Here is a 25,117-nt window from a genome sequence, read left to right as displayed (position 1 = left end):
ATCACAGCACTTAAGGAAAAAACCCAAGCTCTATTATGATTCCTGGTGCAACACACGCACTGAGACACTGAATCTCATTCTTAAAATACAATTTAACGTATTTGTTAAAACACTATGTATTACTGACGTACAGTCCCACACCTCTGAACTAAGAGCACTTCAATTTTGTCATTCTGGAGGTATTTTTCATCCCAGCAGAGGAAGAAGAGAAGCCCACTTCTCTTCACAATCAGTAGGTAATTTCTAGCACCAGAATTCCCCAAGACACCTACTTGTGCATGTAGAAGAAGATGTATCCACTTCGGTCTCTGTCACACTGAACAGTGGTCTCTAGAGTTCTAGACACTTCCAGGTCGTTGTAGGTGAACCAGGACTGCTTCTTGATATCATAGACATCACTGATATAATGACCTTAACAACAGAGAATCACAGAATGGTTTGGGTTGGAAGGGACCTCAGAGGTCATCCTGTTCCAAACTGCCTGCCATGGGCAGGGACACCTTCCACTACTCCAGGTTGCCCAGAGCCCTATCCAACCTGGCTTTGAACACTTCTGGGAATGGGGCAGCAGCCACAACTTCTCTGCACACCTTTCCATGCTGCACTTTGACCAGGGAGCTGGGTAGCTAGGTACCCCAGTCCAGCCACCTATGTCAGATTTAAAGGCTAAAAGACCCTTAAGATCCCGGTCCCTCAATCAGCTGGTAATAAGCACAAGCAGTTCTATGCAGCCCATAAGCTGTACATTTCCTACATGCCATAGTTACACACCATGACATTCCCAACCTGCTCCCCCATCAGCAAGTCATGACAGAAGACTTGCTTTGCTGCCTGAATTCTTCCCTATAAATAATTCTGCTATGGTAATTCTGTATTACAGATTTTTCAAGCTAGGTAAGAGATGAAGAATAAAATGTGGCATCTTTTACCTGAAGATGATGTGCTTCCAATATGGCTGACAATGCTGATGAGACGATAGGAGTGAGGAAGCTCTCCTGTCTGGGGGGAAAAAAAAGTACAATTAAAGATTTCAGGCATTCTTTTTTTCTCCACATAGCTTATGGACAAGATGATTTATACCTGTGATATCAACTTTTGGCTACTGTATTCAAAGCTGCAACCCAATGAAGGATTACAGAAACAGACACCCTGGTTCACACCAAACAAGGAGTCCTTCCAGAAGTGGGAAATGTCTATTTAATCTATCAGAAAGCCAGTGAAGGAGCCTTTCTGACCTCAGAACAGATGCTGACATGAGCTCTACACTGCAAAGTTTTCTAAACAACCATTTCCTGACCAACTTCCACTGATGTCAGAATTAATCCAGCAAATAAACAGAAAAGCCAAAAAGGAACACCATGCTTACTTCTGAAATATCAAAGACACGCCATTGATAATGGTACACAAATTCTACAGCTAATACTGGATATGTAGCCCAAATTCTCTTGTTCTGCACCTGTAATGTCAGTGGACAACACCCTCTTCACATGCAGGAAACACGCTCTATCTATTCACTGGCTTTTGACACTTTATTTTTTAATCCTCTCTTGACCAGGAAATGTTACTTACAGAGTTCACTAACAATACTCTTTAAGAGTTTCTTAGAGAAACTCAGAAGGTCTCTGCAGCTGTCTGTTTTTTTTTTTTTTTTGAGTTTTGTTTGCTTTGGTTTTGGTTGGGTTTTTTTTTGTAATTAAAGTAACACAGTAAGACTTACAGATAGAAAATTTTCCATGTTTTCACTTCTGAATATAAAGACCTTTCTAGCCTCTACACCTGCTCTGTAAAAGTACCTTCAGTACTATAAAGAATAGCTATATTTCTTATTTGGCTTTTGAAATCATGGATCACACCTCAGCATTTCTTTTCAGCTCTTCTGCTTCAGCTTCTGAATACTCCATGTCAAGAACATCCTCATTCCCAGAGTCTTCATCAGAGCCAACGCTGTCCAGGAGAGAGCTGTTAAACTCTAGATAGCAAGGAAACAATGATAACTGCGTGAGAAGCTGTGGACCACACAGGAATTCACAACAGGCTGAGGTCTATCTACCCACCTAAATAGGCGTAATAAAATTTCAAGCTTAATTTTCAAAGAAAACAGGGGATACTGGAATTTCCAAATAAAAGCTCTTTCCCTTTTCCAACTTGTCAGAGCAACAGTTAAGTATCTTGGAATTAATTTTAGCACCATCTCCCTCATGCTTTTCCAAAAGGGCACTATGGCAATGACAGCTGGCTGATAAAAGAGTAGTTAACACCCAACTGGCTCTGGAGCACCAGTGGGCTGCTGACAGGACAGACAGCAAAAGAAGGACAGCCAGTCTGGTCAGTGAACTGCGAGTTCCTGCAACAAGAAGCTATGAATTACAGTTTTAACTATAAGTTGCATTAACAAAGTGCATTTTTGAATTAAAACTGGCTTCAAAATGTGACTGCTGGCAGCAGGCATCTTTTCATTGTTTTCCATGGTAAGAAGGCTGCTAACCACAGGAACTTCCAGTTTGCTTGGCTGAGCAAAATGCACGCAGCTTTCTGTAAAGAGCCGGAAGGCACCACTGCTCCCTGTACACGCTGTTCCAAACTTCCCGGGGTTCTGCAGCTACCCAACTAATTTAAGATTTTGTACAGTACTCATTAGGAGAAGTAGCTATGCTTTCGCCAGCTAAATTAAAGCTATGGAGTCCCGGGTGGATGAGAAGTTGAGATTAACAGGACATTGCTTAGGAATTTTTTCTGCTCTGTTTTTAAGAGACTATCACACTAGCTGTGATGGAGATGTTTTGCCAAAGAGATTCTCACACTGCTTGTCCTGTTAAATCATCAGTCACTGGATTAGTATAATCTTGGGAAGTTTATAGATGATTCCCTTGCTTAACTGGGAATCCTTTACTGCTGCTTTCCACACTTATCTGGGCTGTAAGGTAGACTACAGCCTAGAAACACAGCCACTTTGGTAGGTCTCTGCATGAAGCACCTGCCACAGGCATTGCTAAATGCCACTTCACCAGTGGTGCCAGGATGACTGCTGGTTCTTTGGTTCCAGCATCCATGGGATCCCTCCTAAGACAAATGCTACCAGCTCTGCATTCGAGACTAAGTTCATCTCCTTGAACAACTGCTTCCTGATGCCTTACAAACAAGACAGTAGCAAGGAAATGCTTGTGTTTAGGTCAAGCAACTGCAAATCAAGGGGACAAAGAATTTCTAGCCTTGAATTCTTCCTGGATATGAATCAGGGAAAACCCAACAGGGACTGGTCACTCAGTCTGCCAGAGCTCAGGGTGAGGGATGCCTAAACAGCATTCAACTTACTCCCCTTCAGAAGCTGACACGGGTTCATCCAGTAACAACTGAGGGCCTTTAAAAGGCCCTGAGCAACCACAAGTATCTTAACACAATACTTTATTATCCCTCCCTCTCCCTCTTTGGAGCAGGAATTTTCTCTCGGTTATGCTTTGCTCTGCCAGATTGTATGAAATCACTCGCATGCCAGCCTCACACAAACGTTGAGCAGTGCCTGAGGAGGCCTACAGCACTGTCTGGATTTGGAGGAGATAGATACTATGTTTTGGGTCCTTTTCTTCACCCCCAACAGCTATACCTTGCAGTGAGGTCTGTCTCCCTCCCATCCTCTATCTGACAGATACAGCACTGATTCATTTTCCCAAGCAAGGCCAGGGCATTCATTAATCAGCACTAAAATACCAATGCAAGTAACAATCCTTATGTTCTGACTAGGGCCAGGAGCATGCTGGCTTTTGCAGGGAATGCAAAGTTTCAAGATCCATTGTGCTTTCTCTAAGTTAATATTATGCATTATTGTATATTATATGTGGTTCATATAATATATTACACATACCTCTCTAGATATCTCTATATCTAAGTAAAAACTCAAGAGACTGAAGTAAGTAATTTTTCAGATTAAGTTTTTCCTGGCATTTGCTTTCACAACCAAGAACAAGAAAAACTGACCTTGAGTGCAGCCAAACACAACAAAGCACACACCAAAAGAACATGAATCCCAGCTGTCTTACTGACAGTCAGGAGCTGCACTCATACACACATAACAATTTCCTCTCAAAAGCAACATACTGGAAGAACTTAAATAAGTTTCACCTTGTAGACTTAATTCCGTGGCTCGTTTGAGGTCATCATCCTCTTTCAGTTCTCGTGCCTCCTAATGGGGAGAGAACAAAACTTAGCTCATTGAGACATTTCACTGTTTAAAATTCTTGTGGTGCTCTTTTTCCATTGAAACTGTGCTGCTCTGGTTTCTACAACAAACTTGACATTGTAAATTAAAGGTTCCATGTGAAGGAATGTTTGCAACCAGCGAGAGTCCAATGTTCCCGTGCAACAGAACCTGGGACAAACCTTCATTAAGGCTTGTCAAAGCTCCTGAAGTTTGGTATGCAGCAGAGCGAGCCTCCACTAACACCGAATGCTTTCCCTGGATCACTAATTTGAAAAGCATCTGAATGAATTTGCAACCCTTTGCTCAGGAAAGCTGTCACTTACACACAAAGCTCCTCACACTTCGGCAAAATTTAGTCTACTTCTGACCAAAGCCAGCTGAGGACATGGTCATTAAATCCTGACAGATTTTGTTATTTTTAAGCCATTTGAAAATAGAGCCAGTGGTTCTATGTAACAGGTGTAATCCACAAAGGCAGGATGCAAAAAGACACCACTAAACAACCAGGTATTAAAAATATTACCATGACCAAGTAGGAAAGAAACCTCAATTCAACCAACACTTCCAATGTTTGGATAATATTCTGCCCCTGTTCCTCCCACCACTCTTGAAAGCCCAGAGCTACAGCAAGCCAGACAATATTTAATGAGCTGGCTTCTTAATTCAGGGTTTGAGTGCTTTCTGCACACCTGAATGCAGCACCCCAGCTATGTATTTCAAATCGAGATAACCACAGCTACCACATTTCCATGCCCAAATCATTAGAATAGCAGATTTTTGCTTCAGAACTGTAGCAGAAACACACTCAAAGGGCAGTTTTACATTATTAGCATGAGGCCTTTTATCTCGCTATTTCTAAAGGATTTGGGAATCTTTGTTAAACTAGTCAGCACTGCTGAATCAAAGCTACATCTGGCATGGAACATACCAACCAGCACCTCATAATGAGTAATGGGAGAGAAAAATCCAAGAGCCATGGAAACATCAGATCTCATAAGGAAAACCATGACAGCTTTGGTATTAATAGAGAGCAGACAAGGGCACCTATTTAAAGAAAGACCTGGCTAAGTGCTTGCTTTATTCTCAGCAGCTTGGTTAAACTTGTAGAAATCAGTTACAGGTCTTGCAATTCAAGTGGAATACAGACAGCACACAACTCAAGAACCCCATTCTTTCCAAGCCTACTTTAAAGGACCTATTTTAGACTAAATTACTTGGGATCCTTTTTCCACTTTACTGACAGGGAAGGATCACATAAATGCTCAGTTCCTATATTCTTCACTAAGCATCCCCTACTCGCTAGCACCAGAGACATAGCTAGGATAGACGCATCTTCAACCTGACCTGACATGGCCATTCTTAGCCTTGGCTTTGAAACCTGCCTCTTTCACTGAGTCTTGACAGGACACACTGCAAGAAGCAACTGCCAGGGAAGTTAAAGGTGGGCTGGCTTCTTGATGACAGAGAGGAAGAGTTTAGTTCAGGTTATCATAGTTTTTAATATAATGTGACAAACCAGTGTACAAAAGCACGTGAGGAGCTTTGAGAAATCTATGGGTCTGTGATGTGATGAACAGTTTTCAAAGCACATACAAAACGTGCCCAGATGTATCCAGTGTCATCACTCTACTGACACTGGAGCTAGAAGAAACCCAAACCTTTTTCCATCTAGTTATCTCAAAAAACCCAGAAGAATCCCTTTGCAGCTACTGCCTGAATGCAAGGTTTTCCTTTAGCTTTTAGGTTTCCAATGTTGGAGAAGATAACTTAAGGAAGCAAACTATTTTTCTTACTTGCTCTTGAAGGCTTTGAGCCAGTGCCTGCTGAAGTTCTTGTTCTTCCCTCTCTCTCTCCATATCGTACTGCTGCAGCCAGTCAACCTCCCCTTGGGAGCCTTCTGGAGTTTTGTTTTCCTTATTCTCATCAAAATCTTTAGTTATCTCAGTGAAATTGGCAGGACCTGAGGAATCACAAAGTACAGTTTATACTTTCCTGGGTCTTCTGTCTGTTACCAGCGAAGTCCTCTTTAAATCACCACAATCCTTGCAGCATAGTGACATCTACTGACAGGGAGCTCACCCACCATAAAACGCCCACACAAGAGTCAAATGGAAAAAGTTCCAAAGCGCAGTCTTATACTCATTTTAACTGGAGCACAATGAACCATTTGATTAATACCTGAACCTGTTCTCTTCTTAGCCTTTTATGTTCCCTCAGAAACAGCAAGTTTAACTACAGAAGCCACACACCACTAGGTTTCTGCAGCCGTGAAGCTGACACATGAATTTCTCTATAAGAAACCATGGACTATAAAAATTTGCATTGCATATTATACCTCAGAGTACTACAGATGAAGCCACAATTAAAGCCAAACCATATGCAAGATGGAAAAAAGCACAAACTCAGGTACTGTTGAAATGTGCCACCTTCTGCTTCAGGTAAGAGCCTCAATCTTGTGAACACTACGTACAGCTTTAAATGTGCATGAGGACTATAGCTTTTTAGTTCACCTTTGAAGTAAACACTATGGCAGAAGTGCTTTATGAAACATCTGGAATGAACCTTCATCCAACCACTGCATAGACTCCTGCAGTTGCAGGACAATTTGATTCTTGCTTGCAACTGAGAAAGTGTCAGGACCTGCTCCAACAGCTGACAGGCAGCAGCATGTGAAACTTCACGGTTTTGTCCTGTGCAGACTTCAGTATCTGCTGAATAGTTATTAACAAGGATAAAACAAGGCAGTCTCAGTATCTGGGAACCCTTAAACACAAGACCACCAGAACCATAATCCATCTGTCTAATCCTTTTAAGATGAAAAACAAAACAGAATTTATTACATGACCTTTGAAAACTTCCAGTGTAAGAAGAAATACAGAACTTATATTAAACACATACTTTTTGCTTAAGAGTCACAAAAGAGCCTTCAAATATTTACATTGTACTTTCCAAAGAAAACATGGAGAAAAACAAGTTTATGTGGCTGCACTCTATCACAGCTCCCTCTCACACCACCACAAGCAACACTACTGTATAAAAAGGAGGGCACAAACCACGCTGTCACATACAGTATTATTCTTACACACTGCCTTCCACCATCAAGGCTGTCAAGAGTTGTCCATTGAAACAAGTGTCATTTTTGGTAACAGTGGGGTATTCTGTTTTTAAATTAACCTCCTGGCTCTTAGAGGACATGAGCATATTGTTGGTCTCTTCTTCCATGCTAGTGGAATTAAAAACCTGACCAAAAGCAGGTGGCACACAATAAATGATAAACCACTTCTATTTCCTTCAGCTGGCTAAAGGAAGACTCAACTTCCCCGCACTGAGATCACACAGCCTCCTCCTTGTACTCAATCACGTGTCTCTGTCAGAGGCCATAAATCACTTGAGACTCTTAAGCTTACAGGTCTACTCTCATAGAAAAAGCTTTAGAAAAAACTACAGAGATATAGTTAAATTCTTTAGTAACTAGTGACAAAATAGCTGCATTTATGAAAGCATTCTAGTCTTATGCAGCCCTCTTGCACACCAGCCACGTGAACACTGCTGCTGTGCTGCTACAACAGCTACAGAAATGAAAATACTTTCTGCTTATGGAAGAGTCAGTTCTAAACAAGGCCAAATATTAGGAAATTGAATTGTCTGGCACAGGAACCTGTGGAAGCATGTGTTAATCAAGAGAGGAAAAAAAATGGAAATTAACTTTGAATCATGGAGGTAACAGACTTACCAGAAAATACATTTTCACAGTTCGATGAATTAGATGCTTTATACACAAGGAAATTATAAAGTTTAAGTTCCTAAAACTCTTGAGGAAGTCAGGCAGTTTCACCAGTGCACTTGCATGTAGTTCCTACCACCAGCCATTACCAACCTGATGTTATCAGTAACCTGCTTTAGCCTGCTAGAGTCCAGTTAAGATGGTTACTCTGCCTTACCTGAGTCTAATACCATTTTGGGTTTCTCCATCTCCATAGATTCCAGGTTTTCTGGCAATTCCTGAATTTCATCATCTCCAAAACCAGTGTCTGGGCTGCTTGTGGGCTTATCTTCATCATGGCTCAGAGACAGAGAAGCTTCCCTTTTGCTAATCTCTAAGACAGCTGCTAGCAGTTCATCTTCGCTCATCCCATCAAAACCAGCATTACCCAGCTCGGGTTTATCACCCTCCATTTTACTTCTTTTTGAACCCTAGAGATGAATGGAGTTATGATTAAGTGTTTGAATAAACAGGTATATAACATCAGTTTTACATTTCTGTGGAGATTTATTTTTATTAACCCCAGGGAGTGGGAGCTTGGCACTGTCAACATTCAACATAGGTACAAGAGACTCAATGGAAAGACAGCCTTTGTAGCTACATTTACTCCACAGAATATTCAAATATACACTACAACCAGTTTTTACAGGCCTTGTGGATTAACATACACAAGATAACCCTTGCCTTCTTCTTTTCCTTCAACAAATGTTTTTCCCCTTTAGGTTCTGATGAATTCTCAAGCCCCTGGCAAGTCAGTGCTGAGATACGAGCAGGGAAATTGCAAGTTTGTTAACAAAGGATGAAGCAGCAACATGAGAGTAACTGAACTTGAATACAGGGATAGAAGAATAGAAACTGAAATTGAGCTGGTATGAAGAGCAATTAAAATTAGGTTTTGTGCTGCAGATTTGCCATATGAAATCTTGATGTGGGTACAGGGAGGAGGGCAGGACTGCAAACCAAGTAAGAAAACAGTTTAACAGGGAAAGGGGGGAATTATTCTTTCCCAAGGAGAACAGAATGATTTTAAATTGGAAGAAAGAAAAAACACCTTAGTCTTAATCTCAATTTTCCTTTTTATAGTTCATTTTCCTAAAGCTGATGCTCATCAACTCCTACACCACAGTGATTTGCAAATAATATAGTTATTTCAATCATTTTGATATTAACTGTTAATCAGGAGGTTAACCTCCATGTATGCATGTTGACACAATTACACTATTTACCATATGCTTAAATTTCTTTTCCTATATTATTAATAATACCCCTATATTAAAAATGGGGTAAGATAGTTTCTATTAAAATGTACTTATCCAGGTCTTAATCCAAACTGCATCAGGTGGATCCCAGAACTTTGTTAAAATGAACAAAAGTACATTTTTACTGCTGCTTTTTACTCAAATACAGCAAGCATTTAGTATTAAAACTACCTTTTCAAAAAAGATTAGTAAATGAATTAGCCAACTAAACTGCTTGTTCTAGACATGTTGCCCTCCAAGAATTAGAAGTGACAAATTTAAACCTCTCCCCTCACAGCTATTTATGCACTGAGTAAGTAAAGCAGAGTACCTGCTTTTTAAGCTTTCTGATTTATCTCTCTGCACCTGTAGGCTACCAACACCAAAACTGGTTTAGCTCTTTGGCAAACCCTAGTTCCAGGCTCTCTGCCAACAGCTACCACTAATTCAGTGGCTGGACTTTAAAGACTTGGCAGCATCTGTGCATTATTAGAATACAACTTTTCTATGAGACATTATTTGCATGGATTTTAAATATCTTAGGCTCTAAGACATGCTGTTTTAAGTAAGCATTTTTAAGAAGTCCTTCAAATACTACTTCATCTGCAGAAGCAGAGATCATAGGAATTGCAGTTCTGCCCTGGATAACTGCTATTTGCCCCTATAACCCAGTGCCATATCCAGATGCTTTCCAGCTGTTCTCCCACACTGCAGGGACATTTTGCAAGGAGTGCCTGGCAAGGGATGTACTGGCCAGACAAACTGACCACCAAGCCCTTAATGCAACCCCATCCACAGCTTTTCTGAGAATCATACCAAGAGAAATGGTGCAGCAGCAGTGCTGCCACTTCTAAAAACCAGGACCAGGTTCCCCAGGGCAACACTGAGAAGGTCAGAGAACCTGGTTAATGGTAACAGATGGTTGGTCAGGCCTGTGTTTGAGAAGTGGCCAATATGCATGGCCACAGAATAAAATCATGTATGTGTAATCATCCCCACCAGTGTCTCTTTCCCATAACAGGCTGTAAAGCCTGTAATTAATTTGTTATTCAAATTACTATGCTTTATTCCCACAATTTCTGCACTTACAGGGCTTGTGTGATAGAGACTACCTACTCTTCTTCACAAACAGAACTCCAGGAAGAATCAGTTAGGACAGTTTGAAATACCTTTGAAGTCCCTCTTATGTACAGAAAAGACAAGCTTATTTCCTTCCCGCAGCTGCAGCCAGGCATAGATGTGCCATGCAGGACAGCAGTCGCAGGACCTTCAGCAAAGGGTTTTCTGTATTTTTCCACAGCAATCCATTCCATCCCTACATATCCTGACCATCAGGAAGTGTTCCATAATATTTAATCTAAAAATGACTGTTTGCAACTTAGTCTATTACTTCTTGTTCTATCCACCACAGGCACAGCAAACAGCTCAAGTGTTTCTATTAACTTCTTCCTGTTCCTTGAAGACACAAACCTTGCTTATGTTTCTCTTTAAACTAAAGACCAAACTGAAGACCACTTGCCTGCTCTTTCTCTCAAAATCTTCCTTTCTAGACCTCTGACCATTCATGTTCCTCTCCTCTGGCCCCTCTCCAGTTAATCTCTAACTCTTTTCAGTCCAGAGCCCAAAGATGGATACAGAACTCCAGCTAAAGCTCAATGCTGAGGAAGAAAGGAGGGTTACATGACACAACGTGCAGGCTACGGTTCTGTCCAGATACTTCTACTTTCAACCCTAGTGAGTGACCGTCACCTTCCAGGCCCTTTCTGAAGGCCCACTGCTTTCCCAGCTGTTCCCATCCCACATTTATAGTTGATTAATCCTGATAAAATTAGCACCTTCAGCCTGCTCCTACTGAACAACCCCTCCTATTTTTATGCAGTTTCTCTCATTTGTCAAGATCATTCTTATCTGTAGTTCTGAGCTTCATCAAACTGGCAGCTCTTCCCAGCTCTGGATCTTCTAAAAATTTAATACTCAGTATCTATCATTCATTAAATACTAGGTCAGGATCCTCCCTTGGTTTGATCTTCCCATCAGATCAGAAACTGTAGATAGCTTCCTCTTGTTACCTACTGCTATTCACCCAGATTTACACCTGTCCCTCAATGCCATAATCAAGGCCACAAGTCTCTGCTTGATTAAAATAACCCTATGAGCATTGTCAAAAACTTTAGTGAAGCAAAAGCTTTATAGAAGCAGAGATGCAGGAAACTTGTCCTAAGCACTAGGCCTGCATCACTCTTAACAGAAGAAAGTGGTACTGTAAGATAATCCTCTAAGCTGCTTCTATTCCCTCCTAGGTCACCATTTCTTCCCACACAACTCATCTACCTGCTAATACACTGCCCTGACAGAGGCAAAAAAAGCATCTTGGCAGCATTAATGCTAGTCACAAGAAAAAGCTCAAAGGCAATTTGAAATTAACTGTGCCATTACACCAATGAGTTTGGTCTCTTCACACTTCTATGTGTCCGCCTCCAAAGACTGTTAGCTTCAGATTCTAACAGCATTTTAAAAGCCACACTTCAAAGAGGACACAGATTGGATGTGCATGGAATTCTCTTAACTGAATTCTCTGCTTATCCCAACTTGTACTGGATCTAATTTAATCAAGGACTTTACTGCATACTTTTATTATTGACAGCACATTATACTTCAGCCCAGGAACATTATTAGTGAAAGTTACCCAAAGGACTGACCAAACTGCTAAGCAGCTGGTATACATAACCTGAAAACTCAAGTTCAATTGCAATGCAATTACCTCTGTTCCCAGTGGGAACCCAAGACAACTGTAGAGAGAGGTCAATTAGCAAAGCACTCCCTTCCAGCACTGCAGTGCTAATTAGGAGGAAAAAAACCTCATCTGACATCAATTTCACTCAGTTTATGCTAAAAAAAGCACACAGCAGACATGAGCACATACAGGATCTAGTACATGAAAGTTTGTGGGTTTTTCCCTTACCTTTTCTGGCTCTTCTTGCAGTTGTTGCTGATCTCTACTCTGTATGTTACACAACCTTTGGCTATGGGCAACAGAGCGTTTCAATGGCTCATCATCACTGTCAGAATCTACATAGAGTGCTGTGGAGCTCTTTGACTTGAAAGTGTATTTTCTGTAAATTAAACACATGGCTATAAAACTTCACAGCATTAGTAGCATCCTACAAACACGTTTCAAAGTAACTGTTGAAGTAGTGCTTTCACACTGTTCAACTGGGGAACAAACTGCCAACAACTCGACAGTGACAATTCATTAACATGGCAGTCAGGGTTTTCAGAACAGGTTTATTTTATTGGGTTAACAGACATATCTACTGGAAGCCTGCAATAATAGCTTACAACATTAAAAGTTACTAAGTGTGTGGCTTTTGCTTTTAAGGCCAAGGATTCTGCACTTTATTACCTCACAATCCCAGACAGAATTCATTTGAGACAAGACCACAGTAACACAGAATTTGGCATAATAAACTTGGGAAGTCAAATGATTTAAGTCAGACATAGGACTTCTCACATCATTACCCAGATACAAAAAGTCAGAAATGCACAGATTTTTCAGTTTTTCTGTTTGCTCTTCCATTAAGATAAATTTTTGCTTCTTTAGAATAGAAGACAAGGGAGTCTGGGGAAGTCATGATTTCCATTTTATTACTAAATCTGGTCTTTAGGCATCCCTCAATGCAAAACCATCCAGTGTGATACCACATTTTTCACAGTATCAAGAACTGGCTGTCTCATGTTTGCAAATAAACTTAAGGAACCAGCCACCTGTTCCCAAAACACACATTTTGACTCCATAGAGTCAGAATAAAGAGCTAGATTGCAGAAGTAGAAATCATTTTGCTTCCTAAACAAGGCAAATTGCACCACTGATGTTAATTTCAGCTAGCATGTAACACCCATAAAACTCAGATGTGAAAAAAGACAGTAACTGAAATAATTTGCAACACAAAAAATAGAAAACAACTACGAAATCTTAAAATGCCTTAGAAACTATGCCCCAAAACCCCAGGCCATTGGATATGGACATTTCAGAGCTGTAACTCACCTACAAGGTGTGGAAGTGCTTACAGTACAGGAGTTCACCATTTGGGAGGCTTTCAATGGACGGGAACTATTAAAAAAGCAAAGTATTTATTGCAGTAGTTACAGTCTTTAAAAAGTGTTTACTTGTCTGCTATGCATGCAAATCCATGACCAAAAAGAACAAGCAGAATACCATTATGTACTTGCTAATTACTTAGACTTACAGTAATAACTTCATCACATTATAAATAAACAACAGTTGTTCAAAACCATATATAATTCTTTAAACTTTATTCACTTCTTGGCAACGCACCCTTAGGGACCAGCTCACAAATTAAAGGCTCTCGGCTCCCATGTCAAGACAACTCATTCCTTTATCCTTTATTTTTTATTCCCACCAACACTTGAGTTCCTGCTCCCAAACCACAGTCTCCTGCTGTTGTCTGGATCAGCCAGTTTTCTGGCATATCCCACATCTTAATTTCTCCTCCCTTACCTAGATTCTTCTAAAGAAACTTCCTGCTCCATTTAATCCTTTCATGGGCTCCTCAAAGCCCATCACTATCACTACATACCTATCAAACAGATGGCAGCCACTGCAGAAATCTTTTCTAATCTTCCCCCTAAACCAGGGCTGCTTCTCTTCAGCCTAGTTCCCCTTCCACTCTCTGGTCAATCACAATGGTTTTCATGATCGAAAAAAACTCCAAACACTGGAAAGCTATTTTCAACCTATTTTAAAGTATTGCTGCTCTGGGTAGCGTAAACAGTTTATTGAGTCTGAGATTTCTACAGTTAAAGGAAATTTATGGGAAACATCCACTTGCATCTCAAACAACACTAAACATTTGGCACAACACATGCCACACTGCTGAACACACACACCAGATGTGTCCTAGCTCACGATGGATACCCTGGCTACGTCACTAGTCAGGGGCTACAAGAGACCGGAGGGTTTCTTGTTCCTTATTCTGCCACACACTTCCTGTGTGACAACTGGCACATTTAATCTCTGTGTCTCAGGTCAGGCAGCTGTACAGAAATAACTGCCACAAGGAAAAGGAGAGTATTTTCAGCATACAAAGGGTTTAGATACTACGGTGGCACAGGAAAGACAATGAAAAATGAATGACAGCACAGGAGGTGCAAGTGGAAATTAGCAGAAAAAGACACAATGTTTTGACTTCTAAATAGAGTTAGGGTGCTCTGAAGGGAAACGTAATCTAGATTACTTCGGACTGAGAGGCCTACCTTTTAAAAATTACTAACAGAAGCATTCTTAAAAAGAATATGAAGTTATTTTCAAGGACAGTGAAGAATACTATCTTACCAAATATTCCCTAAATAATGTCCAACCATCTCCTCCTACTGCTTCTATCATGCTTCGTTTCCATACATGTTCTTATGACATTACCATTACAAACCAGCAGCACACATCTGAAGCTGCATAACTGTAATGTTTCCTTGCCCAGACATTCTCTGGAGGAGACCTGACAACTGCCTACCTTGTGGCATACATGATTAACACAGCAGGGACCAAAGTTGCACACTTACATGGCAGAATGGACGCTCCATCCCAGCGTCAGTGGCTGCCTGGTGCTTTCTGTACAGTGGGAAAGCAAGGTTAAGTATCTTGGAATAACCACCTGCTGCCCGACTTTATGGTTGAGAGACAATGCTACATTGAAGCTGTATCGTTTCAGATGAAGAATCAGGACCCTGAGAGAGATGAGAGAAGGACAAGTGTTAATCTCAAAACAGAAATCAGAGAAAACCTATTCAAAATCCAAGTAACCCTTTTTTCCAAAGGCATTCACCGGACCAAACCAGATTATTACTTTGGGGTGGTAGGCAAATGCTGACCCATCTCTTACCTGTCAGACACAGGTAATTATGCCCCTGTCCATCACTCAACTTGTGCAATATTAAAGTTCCAGAATATATTTACTGTATCGGCTTCATTCACACCCCAAAAACCCCAAGAAAAGGGGAAGGAGAAAACTCAGTCCTCCTTGTGTAGCAATAGGGAGGAAGACACAAGTACTGCTGAGAGTTTCCAAGAGCTTCTTTAGAGTGAAAGTGAAAAACAGCATGAAGATTGATTGCAGGTGCACCTCTCTCACAGCTGACCACTGTACACACTGTCCTGCTCATTTTCCCAGCTTCACTCTTCAAGGGATTTTTACTTGCATTTTGTAATACATGCTTCCAGGAAGGAGAGCAACAGATGTCAACACTTACCTGGGAAGCCTGTTGAACTTGTGTGTGACAACTGCAGACTTTCCATTGCACTTCTCACAGGAATACTCAATCTCCTCTGCCTGTTTAAGGGAGCAGAGAAATGATTGTGGAACAAAAGAGACATCAGACAGATGTCAACCAAAAGTACATCACATCTGTCACACAAACTCTTCAAAACAGCAGTAACCATTTAAAATTATAATCACCTTCAACTTGACCTAATAAGAGGGCATTTAATAAAAGGACAGGCAGCAGACCTTAAAATTTGACATCATATCCACTAATACAGGTGGAATTTTTCCTGCAAGTCTCCTGGAGACCAGTGAATTAGCCACCATTATGACAAATTAGCTTTCAAAGGGAGGGTACAATCTTATGAGGTTTACAGTTTTCTCTCCCACACACAAGATTTGTTTGGGGCTTTTTTCCCCCCTAATAATCTATGGTGGAGGATGGTGCCATGAAATTTTCTCCCTCTTGCTCAAATCCTCTGCTTTGTTCCTCAAAAGCTATTCTCATCTAAACTTATCAAGGATATGCTACATGAAAGTAGAGTTCTGAACAGACATAAAAAGAGGAAGCATCCCTTTCCTGAAATTATGTAACTTGCCCATCAAACATTCCTACAGCCCTTAACCTTAAATGAAGCCAAATTACAACATTACAATTTTAGGAATTCTTTAAAACTGTAAGACCTCCGCCAGCTTTTAGAAGAAAAAGCACATCAATCACTCTGTTGAAAACACTACCTATACAGGGAGGAAAAAAGGAGGTTTGTCTCAAGATATGACAAAATACAACACCAATTCACACATCGTACAGCTCATTTTTAGGTTTCAGAAGGCTCACCTTGAAGCTCTACTTACAAAGTGAGCATCCACATATTACAGCTATTTATTTTTTTAAATTATTGTACCTGCATGACCTTTTTACTCCATGCTAATTAAGGCTTGTACACAAGCTGTTGAAGCATCCTAGTCCAGGAGAGGTAGCAATTCCTGAGTGATTATCCCAATCTGACATTCTCTCCTTTGTATTTGTTTATACCTCAAGTTTTTCACCACAAAATTGGGAAGTTTGCCTATTTTACATTAGTTAATTTCTGCACAGCATTTTACAATAAAAACTTCCATATGCTGTTAATAGACAAACCTCAAAAAAATGCAAAGTTAGTTATCTCTAGTTTCTGCAACCACTGTCACAGAACCTAATAATCAGCTGTACAATCAGGATTTCCATATGGTACCTATAACCCACACATGCTCCACAACGCATAAAAAACCCCCTCAAAGTACATACCCGAAAAAAGAGGTCAAGAGAATCCTGGATGGATCGGGAAGGAAGGAATTTCTTCCTTCGAGGAAGGTCAATGGAGAGGTCATTAAACTGTTCTCGTTTAGTGACTGTTTCACCACACCTAAAAAAGAAACATGCTTGTGCAAGTCTGATGGAAAATAAACTTGAAATTAATGAACGTTTGCATGTTTTAGGGTGAACTGACTTTCCAGTAAACATGTATTTCTTGATCATCCTATTTTTACTCATCAAAATGGAATTGCTTGATGCTTAGGACAAAGTTGGATCTTGCAATTTCTTTTCGATGCTTTAGAAGTTGAAACATTTGTGTAAGGGTAAGAACGAAAATGCAGGAACTGCTTTGGAGAGGCAAACGATCAGGTATACAGGAAATCAAAGTGACTGCTATAGCTGAACACATCATCATTCAGTATTCTTAGGAGAAAAAAGTGAGCCCAGCCCAGCAGAAGGGCTAGAAATACTTTCAAACTGTTCTTAGAAACGAAACAGTAGAGTCCATCTAAAAAACCAAAACCAACAAAACCCCCTAATTCTTCTTACGTTTCTTTTTTCTTAGGGGGGGAAAAAAAAGACCCTACTACAGTAATTTGTCTTCCATAATTACCACCTGAATGCACTTTACTTTTAATTGCTCTATGGAACTAATTAAATACATACAAACTAATATTCCCAAATATCTGTGTTCATGAAAACTCTGTGGAATGAAGCACTCCCATACGGAAAACTGCCACACACACAACGAATGCCCAAACATACTGGTGTACATATTTTTCTTCAAGAATGTAGAGAGACAGAAGAAAATGCCATTCCCTGAAGTCCTTAGAAACATCAAATTAAAAACATGGCTTCCCTTTTTTAAGAGGAAACATTACTTGGCTGAAACCCCCTTTTCTCTCTATTCCCATAGAATCAGTGCACAAAGAGCAAAGCACAAAGGCTTTCCATTGGACATGTAATGAAGAAAACTAGGTGGTATGAAACTGCTTAAAGAAGGCTTGCAGCAGCACACAGTGTGGTGTGAGGTTTACAGCATTTCTAGACAAGAGAGTATTTTTCTAAATACCTAGGTTTGGATAAAACAGTTCTTAATTCTGGTTACAACCTGCAGATGAAGTCACATCAGATGGGAACACTTCCTGTCTTTTAAGGTAAGTGTGAGAAAAGCTGTCAAGCACACTTACATTTTGCAAATGATAGAATGCTGAACCTCAAACTCTAAATTACTGATAACGGGACACGTATAAACTTTGGTGGCTGAGAGGTCATCAGAAGCACGTCCCGGCGAGTTATCCTCATTAGGGACTGGCTCACTCTTCCAAGTTTTGTTTAACTTTTCCATGTCTTCCTTCAGCTGATCCAGACACTGGCTCAAGAACTCATGCGCATCCTAGAAACAGGGTAAATGCAACAAAGTGGCTTTGAACAATTTCATTCAGTATTTTTCAAACACAGACTGGGGAAACTATGTTTAGTTCATTGCATTCAGTAATACTGAGGCAGCTCTGCTCTAACAATCACTGCCATTCAATCAAAAGTCACTGTCAAACACAGCTGAGGCTTGACAGGTGTTCAACACAGTCCAAACACTGAACAAATTGCACATTACTGTTTCCAGACAGTATGATACTTACATTCTGCATGTACCCGGAAAATCTCTCTGCAGTAGCTGAAATGGCACTTTTCACCTTCTTGAGCAGCTCTTTCTTAACCTCAGGGCTGCAGACATCCTTTTTAGCAAGCAGATGGGCAAAACGTCTGCAGAAGTCAAGGCAATGAAACACTGTTTGGTTTTCCAGGACTTTAGAGAAACAAAACAGAACTCATGATATCTTATTTTAAGAGTTCCTAAAAGCTTCTCTCCTGTGATAAGTGGTTCAGGGGTTCTGTATGAAAATATCCCATATATAATGAACCTTTTCCATTTCAAGTATTTTGAGATCTCATTTGAGGCCATCATCAAACAGCACTCAAATGAACATAAAAACCAATCCACAATCTTTTAAGGTAAAGAGAAAAGTCTTATAAAGCTCTAAAAACTTATTTCTGCTCTTTTACAATGAGAAAAAAACCTCCTAATGCTTTTTGAAAACATTTGTATTGATAGGAGAAATGATACCACACAGCACCAAAATAAGCAACACAAAATCACTGAATTCAACTTGAACCATCAGAATGGTTTCTATTTGTTTTATTTTTAAACTTCCACTCATTTTCAAGCCTTACTTCTTTCAGCAGTGAAAACATTGTAACAGAAAAAAGCTGTAGCAAAAAGAGCCATGAGGAGTTCTTCGGTTCAAGCTAGTGCTTCTGTTAGCTTTACTACAAAACTTTTGAAATTAACTTTACCTGTGCCTCTCAGCTACTGTGATTTAGTTATCTTTTACAACTGCTTTACAGAATTTCACAGGACACACACACCAAATATATGCCAAGCACAAGTTTCAGTCATGCTACATAGATGGGAAGGTGATAGGAAGATGTGACATTCCAAGACACAAAAACCCCCCAACCCAAAGACAGGGAAAACCTGTATAATCCCCTTGCATCCCAAACCCAACAACTAATACTCAGTTACCCCAAGAATCTGATCAGTTTACTGCAGCTTGACAAGTTTCTGCTACCCTGCCGAACTCCAAGAACAGAGTGTGCTGTCCTAGCCCTCTACAGCTGCCCAGTGAAGCATGTTAGAAAACCACAGCACAGTTGATAAGCAATCACTGATCAACCAGAAAAACAGTCACCAGGTTAGATGATATAGCCAAACCAAGAGAAGACAAAGCAGATGCTTTGTGTATCAACTCTGACTTGTACAGGATCACACACTGCCCATTAGGTATATGGAGCACAACCTTCAGAGGTCTTTCTACAAAAATTAGAGAAAGGACATTTCAAGAGGCACATGGAACAACCTCCGATCCCAAGTAGTGTAGAAAGACTTCAAGACGACACATGAAAAACAGAAAATTACCTCAAAATATATAAAAAACGATGAAACAAAACCACAAATGGTTCTGATAATCCTGCATCTTATTTAGTGACAGAAAAGAAATGAGGTGCACAAGTATAACAAAAATCCCAAATGACGGGATTTAGAGAAAGATTAAGGACGCAAAACTTGAACACTTTCCACAGCTACTAAACAAAAGGCATAAGCCCCCACATATCAGGTGAAGTTAGTGACCAGCTTAAACTCTATCTGGCAAAGTTTTAAAAATAAGTTTTTCTGTATCTAACTTATGTTGCAATTTCTTACGTTTTCTTATGAAGCATTTCAGTCTGCCACTAGAAATACAGTAAAAGAATGCCTGTAACTCCATACTGTAAGTTTTAAGAGCCTATTTCTTATTTCAAAAGTAAAGCTCCAAAATTTCTTTTATTATCTATACAGGCAAATGACCCTCTACAAAGATGCTTCAGTATTACCTGAAACCAGTTTCTCAGTAATGAAGGAGAAAACAGCTTTCCCAGAAAGTGAGTTTTACCTGATAAGTGCATTGAGTGGAATTTTTTTCCATGGGATACCCTGTTTGAGCAAATCATTAGCAAAAGACTGAATTGAAAACAAGGACTGTAGAATGGCGTTCATATAGCAGGTGTTCCCCAAGTTTGAAAATCTGAAAAAAAAAAAAAATTGAACATGTTGTGTCTAATGGTCAGTGTGCAAACCTGACAGAGTTAAGCACAGTACTACTAAGCACAGGATATTCACCCCAGCCACTCCCCACAGTTTCATACTGGAGCTGTTCCCCAGCCCTTCAGACTAAACTGAAAACTCATGGGAGGCAGCACTTATCAGGAAAACACCCATGAGTTTCTATGATCAAACTTTTAAAAAATGCATATATATATATATATATACACACACACACAAAGACAGAGAAATGAATCATCATTAAACGAAATTAATTACCTGGAATTATTATGTCTCTGAAATTCCCAGGAAGTGAATTCAAGAACACATATCCTCCAAACTAGGAAAAATGTTCTCTGCCTCAGTGTTCATTAATTTCAGGATTATGCTTTTAACTAAATAATTATAACAAGAATGTGCATGTTCTTATGATCAAAGTATGCATGCTAGATAAAGAAAATTAAATTTACCCTTGCAACTGTTGTTGAGGATGGGAGGAAAGGGGCACTCGGGGTTTGTTCCATCCTGTGTAATCTTGATTAGATCTCATTTTTTTAACAGAAAGAGGGGCAGGCTGAGAAAGAAATCCTAGGCTTCTTTTGGCTGAAGAGGTCTGGCTGGATATGGTAGACCTGGAAACATAAAAGCATTAGAAGGGTATGATTTATAATGTCCTGCCTTAAAGAGCTATAGTCCATGACACTGGGATTGCAGCACTATGGAAGACAAGGGCTGGTAAAACCATACAAAATAACTGTAATGTATCACAGTGGAAAAAAGGTGTGACAGAGAACACTTCTTTCCAGAGCACTTAAATACTTAGCTTGGTTAAATTTCCTTACATCCACTGGTGTGCGTGCAGTGTAATCAAGTCTTTGGTCTCATAAACATTTAACAATTCTCTCTGCTGTATGATGAGAGGAAGAATGATTACACAGCACAAGATCACTGCTCCCAAGATATGCTTAAAATTCGTATCTGGGACAGAGTCTTCATTTTCAGTCTCTTTCTCTTGTAACCTAATCACTACAGACCTCAATTCCTAACATTTAAACATGGATAATGCTTCTTTTCTCTCTTGATCTTGTATTTCATCTATCTAGGGCAGAGACCAAGAGTCTAACTGCACAGCACCTGACAAAGAAGAATCCCCATCTCAGCAGGATTTAGTATTTGCTAAAATACTGTTATTAAAATATAGAATTGCATGGCATTTATCTACTTGGGAAAAACGAAGCAAGGGTTCAGACTAAACTTCCAGAGTTTATATAGAATTTGAACCATCTAGAGTCATCCACTACAACTAAAACAGACTTGAGTGATTTCACAAAGTCCTTGTATTGAAAGCAGTAACTAGAGTTTGTAGATGTAAGCAGGGCAGTTGAAGACACACTGAAGAACTGGACTGTGCTCCAGAAGGAAGAAAAAAACCAACAAACTCCACCATGTTATGCATCTAAGCACCATGTGATCAACACACAGGAAACTGAAGAGCTTAATTCCTGTGAAACAACTGCCATTTACAGTTCATTCTAGTGAATCAGCCCTACCTGTCCAGGGTGGAACTGCCAGTGGAGTACTCTTTTGAAGAGGACCGACTACCATAAAAGGATGACGACTGCAGTGGTAAAACACCTTTAAAAGAGAAAGAAAGGCAGAACACTTTGTTTCAGATTACACAGCTATTTATACAATAAACAACTTGTCTGAACATATTTACTCAAAAGGTTTAAAAATCCTCAAATATTGTTTTCTAGAACTGGTTGGGAGACTACTAATACATATGCTTAGAAGTACTAATGTGAATATTAGTGATATGTAACTAAAGGCATGATGGAGTTTAAGGTATTCAATTCAGTCTCCATCAAAGTGCAATATGAAATATTAAAAAGTCACGATCTTAACTACGTGAAAGTTAATAAATATCTACCTCTTGCTCAGAGAGACAAGACACATGTACAGAAAACCCCTGATTTCCATTGCAGTGCTCTCAAAATTCAAGGTAAATATGCAGAAGTGAAAACAGCTTCTCTTCCCACTCCCAATTCCACAGTAAATTACTATATACTTGTATATAGTAATATGATTGTTTCATTGCTATGATATCATTGTAACAGATTGTAGGAACCCAGAGTGCAGAGAATATTTCTCTGCCTGTTTTGAAGAGTTCTACCCCCCTGGACAACTTTGTTTTTGACTTCCGTCCTTGGAGAAAATTGCCTACCCTCTGGGAAGAATTAGAATCTACACTGGTGTGAACTAGGTGATAGAATATTATGTAAGATTGTCACAGGGTGAAAAATTTAGAAGATTTGGGTTTGTTAATATAGTAAATAGATAAAAGCAAAAAACTTCAAAATGGAGGACTGCTGTTGTTCTCCACACTTTCTTCTTCTACTACTCCATATTCTGCAGTAGAAGCAGTTTGGGATGATTGGATAAAGAATTCTGCAGTTCCTGTCTACATGACTAGATGATTTCTTATACACTGGTGGAAAAGTAAAAATAATGTAAGCTTTTAGTGACCATTGGTTAATTTACCTTTAAAAGACTGTGTAAATCTTGATAACGGGGCATTCTCTGCTCTGTGCTATGTCTGGGTCACATTAAGTGGCTCTATTTCTCTGATAAGACTTAATAAACAACTATCTGAAAGCAGAAAAGGCTGAATGTCCATTCGTCTCTCGAACTCCTGGCAAAGACTCTAAATTTCTCCCTCATCAGGGGAGGTGTAATTACGGCATGGTTAGTGTCACAGATCCTGAGACTCTAGTGTCTCAGATGGTGCCACATTAAAAAAATGCTCTCGAGTCAAAAACCCACCTATTACAGTGAATCACAGTGTAATTTAGTTTGAATAATGAACAACCATTTCCTTCTTTCCCAGCTTGAAGTTGTTTGAGCCATGTGACTTTCAGAAATGCAGATATATGAAATAAGTTTGCAATACTGTTACCAGAACTTGCAGGGATACACTCACAGACTCTAATTTTGACTCTGAAGACAAAACCAGATTTCCATTCAGAGCTAAACATTGACCTTACTGGCTGTTCCAGCAACACATCTGTGCCATCAGAGCTGCACTAAAAAGAGAATGCATCCACCAACATTCCCCATAGAAACAAGATCTTGAATGCGTTCCTCTTTACGGAGAAAGAAGCTAAGTATTTATCCATAAAACTGAAGAACAGTGCTGCTTACTAGCTTATCTACATATAGTCAGTATTTCTGTATTGTCTATAAAGCCTTATCCCACAACAGTATCCAACAGAACTTTGGTACAAACAGGACAAAAGTCCTGGCCCCAAAGAGCTCCCCCTGTAAGCTCTGGGGAAGAGATAAGGAAGTAAAAGCGAGCAGTACACATTTTAATCACAAAAACCAGCCTACAGTTCACATGAGCATTAACAGCAAAGGAAAGTTTTAAAAATAAATAAGAAAGTAAGCAAAAAGGAGTTTAAAGAAATCCCCTCCCAAGGGAAAGGGCAGCTTGGAATGCTTGTTGGAATTTTCAAACAAGCTGGCTCATAGGCTGGCATCAGCACCAAAGATAAAGGTCAAGGCCACACTAGAGCAGGACAGGCTTTGAAAATGAAGGAAAGTTATTTGCATCTTATGTACAGCTCTGGAGGAAGCAACAAAGTTAGTGGCATAGGGAAAGGAGATTAGGAAAAGACACCTCTGCAGCAACTTGCTAATCTAGTATCAAAGGGGTAAAATCATACTGGTCAAGGCTAGGTATCATTTGGCTTTACATCTATTCTTTTACCTGATGTCCTATTCTCCTCAGCCTGCTTCAGGTTCAACTGTTTCTCTCTGCTACTGTTCAAATACTTCCATGCTGGATCACTCAAGGCTTTATTATTCCTACAGAGAGAAGAGTGGAAGGCAGTGCAGTTATGGAAGATGTAGGATATTCCTGCTCAGTATTTACAACTTGTTTTAAAGCGTTTCTCTCCTATCACCTTTAATACTTGACAACAGTAGAACTTCACTCACATATAAATTTAACCAATTTATTTAAAACAAGCTCCCTTACAATTAAATCTGAATTCAAACACATGGAGCTGCTTCTTCCAACATCAACTCCCCTTTATCAATTTTGTTTTGAAAAGGGTCCAAGCACATATAGTACACATGCAATTCTGACTGACATAATTGACAAAAGAATGATGACACAGAATTTGCATGTGCCAGTTCATGCAAATCAACTGCTGGAGTAGTTTGTATTTCCCTTATTATCCCTGAACACACACCTCATTTCAAGCACCCAAGGCATTCACAAGCTGACTGGCCTGGTCCATGTGGCTGAGAGCATTCTTTTCAGAAAAATGTACCTTTACAAATGAACAAGGAACTTAAAATCAGAAACAATAGTTACTTACGTTGAAGAATCATTCTCTTTGGGATAATCTTCACTCATTTCTGAACCAGGGGGTTGTGTTCTTTTCCTCTTTTCACTGAAAACAGAAAAATTTGTGGTAATTCTTTCAGAAAGGTTAGTAAACAACCCTTTCCAACTGAACAGAACTCCTCAATGCTTTCCACACATTTTGTGGCTATCTTCTGCAATCTCTGCTTTTATAACAGAGAAGCATTTGGTCTGCCCAACTCTTGAGCTGTACTTAAAGCTCTAGTGCCAGTACCAGTCAGAAGCTATAAAAGCATGTATTAACATCCTCTTAAAAGGAACAGCAAAACTAAAGGAA

General features: G+C 39.8%; 1 protein-coding gene across 1 annotated transcript in view; it reads right to left on the bottom strand.

The window, feature by feature from the left end:
- The window catches only part of USP37 (ubiquitin specific peptidase 37), a 35,786-nt gene that overhangs the window by 3,807 nt on the left and 6,862 nt on the right, over positions 1-25,117 (bottom strand). Inside the window, exons 6-23 of the mRNA XM_032114644.1 lie at positions 24,794-24,868; positions 24,178-24,275; positions 21,959-22,043; positions 20,879-21,040; positions 20,260-20,391; positions 18,409-18,532; positions 17,959-18,164; positions 16,760-16,877; positions 15,461-15,540; positions 14,774-14,938; positions 13,242-13,307; positions 12,159-12,309; positions 8,137-8,389; positions 5,989-6,155; positions 4,117-4,177; positions 1,854-1,969; positions 930-999; positions 273-411 (exon numbers count right to left, since the gene is read on the bottom strand). Of these exons, the coding sequence (XP_031970535.1) occupies positions 273-411; positions 930-999; positions 1,854-1,969; positions 4,117-4,177; positions 5,989-6,155; positions 8,137-8,389; positions 12,159-12,309; positions 13,242-13,307; positions 14,774-14,938; positions 15,461-15,540; positions 16,760-16,877; positions 17,959-18,164; positions 18,409-18,532; positions 20,260-20,391; positions 20,879-21,040; positions 21,959-22,043; positions 24,178-24,275; positions 24,794-24,868 (2,268 nt within the window). The remainder of the gene's footprint in view (positions 1-272; positions 412-929; positions 1,000-1,853; positions 1,970-4,116; positions 4,178-5,988; positions 6,156-8,136; positions 8,390-12,158; positions 12,310-13,241; positions 13,308-14,773; positions 14,939-15,460; positions 15,541-16,759; positions 16,878-17,958; positions 18,165-18,408; positions 18,533-20,259; positions 20,392-20,878; positions 21,041-21,958; positions 22,044-24,177; positions 24,276-24,793; positions 24,869-25,117) is intronic.

Source organism: Corvus moneduloides, chromosome 7 (assembly GCF_009650955.1).
Source record: "Corvus moneduloides isolate bCorMon1 chromosome 7, bCorMon1.pri, whole genome shotgun sequence".
Classification (NCBI taxonomy): domain Eukaryota; kingdom Metazoa; phylum Chordata; class Aves; order Passeriformes; family Corvidae; genus Corvus; species Corvus moneduloides.
Note: the sequence above shows the minus strand (reverse complement) of the source record. Positions and strands in the feature narration are given on the sequence as shown.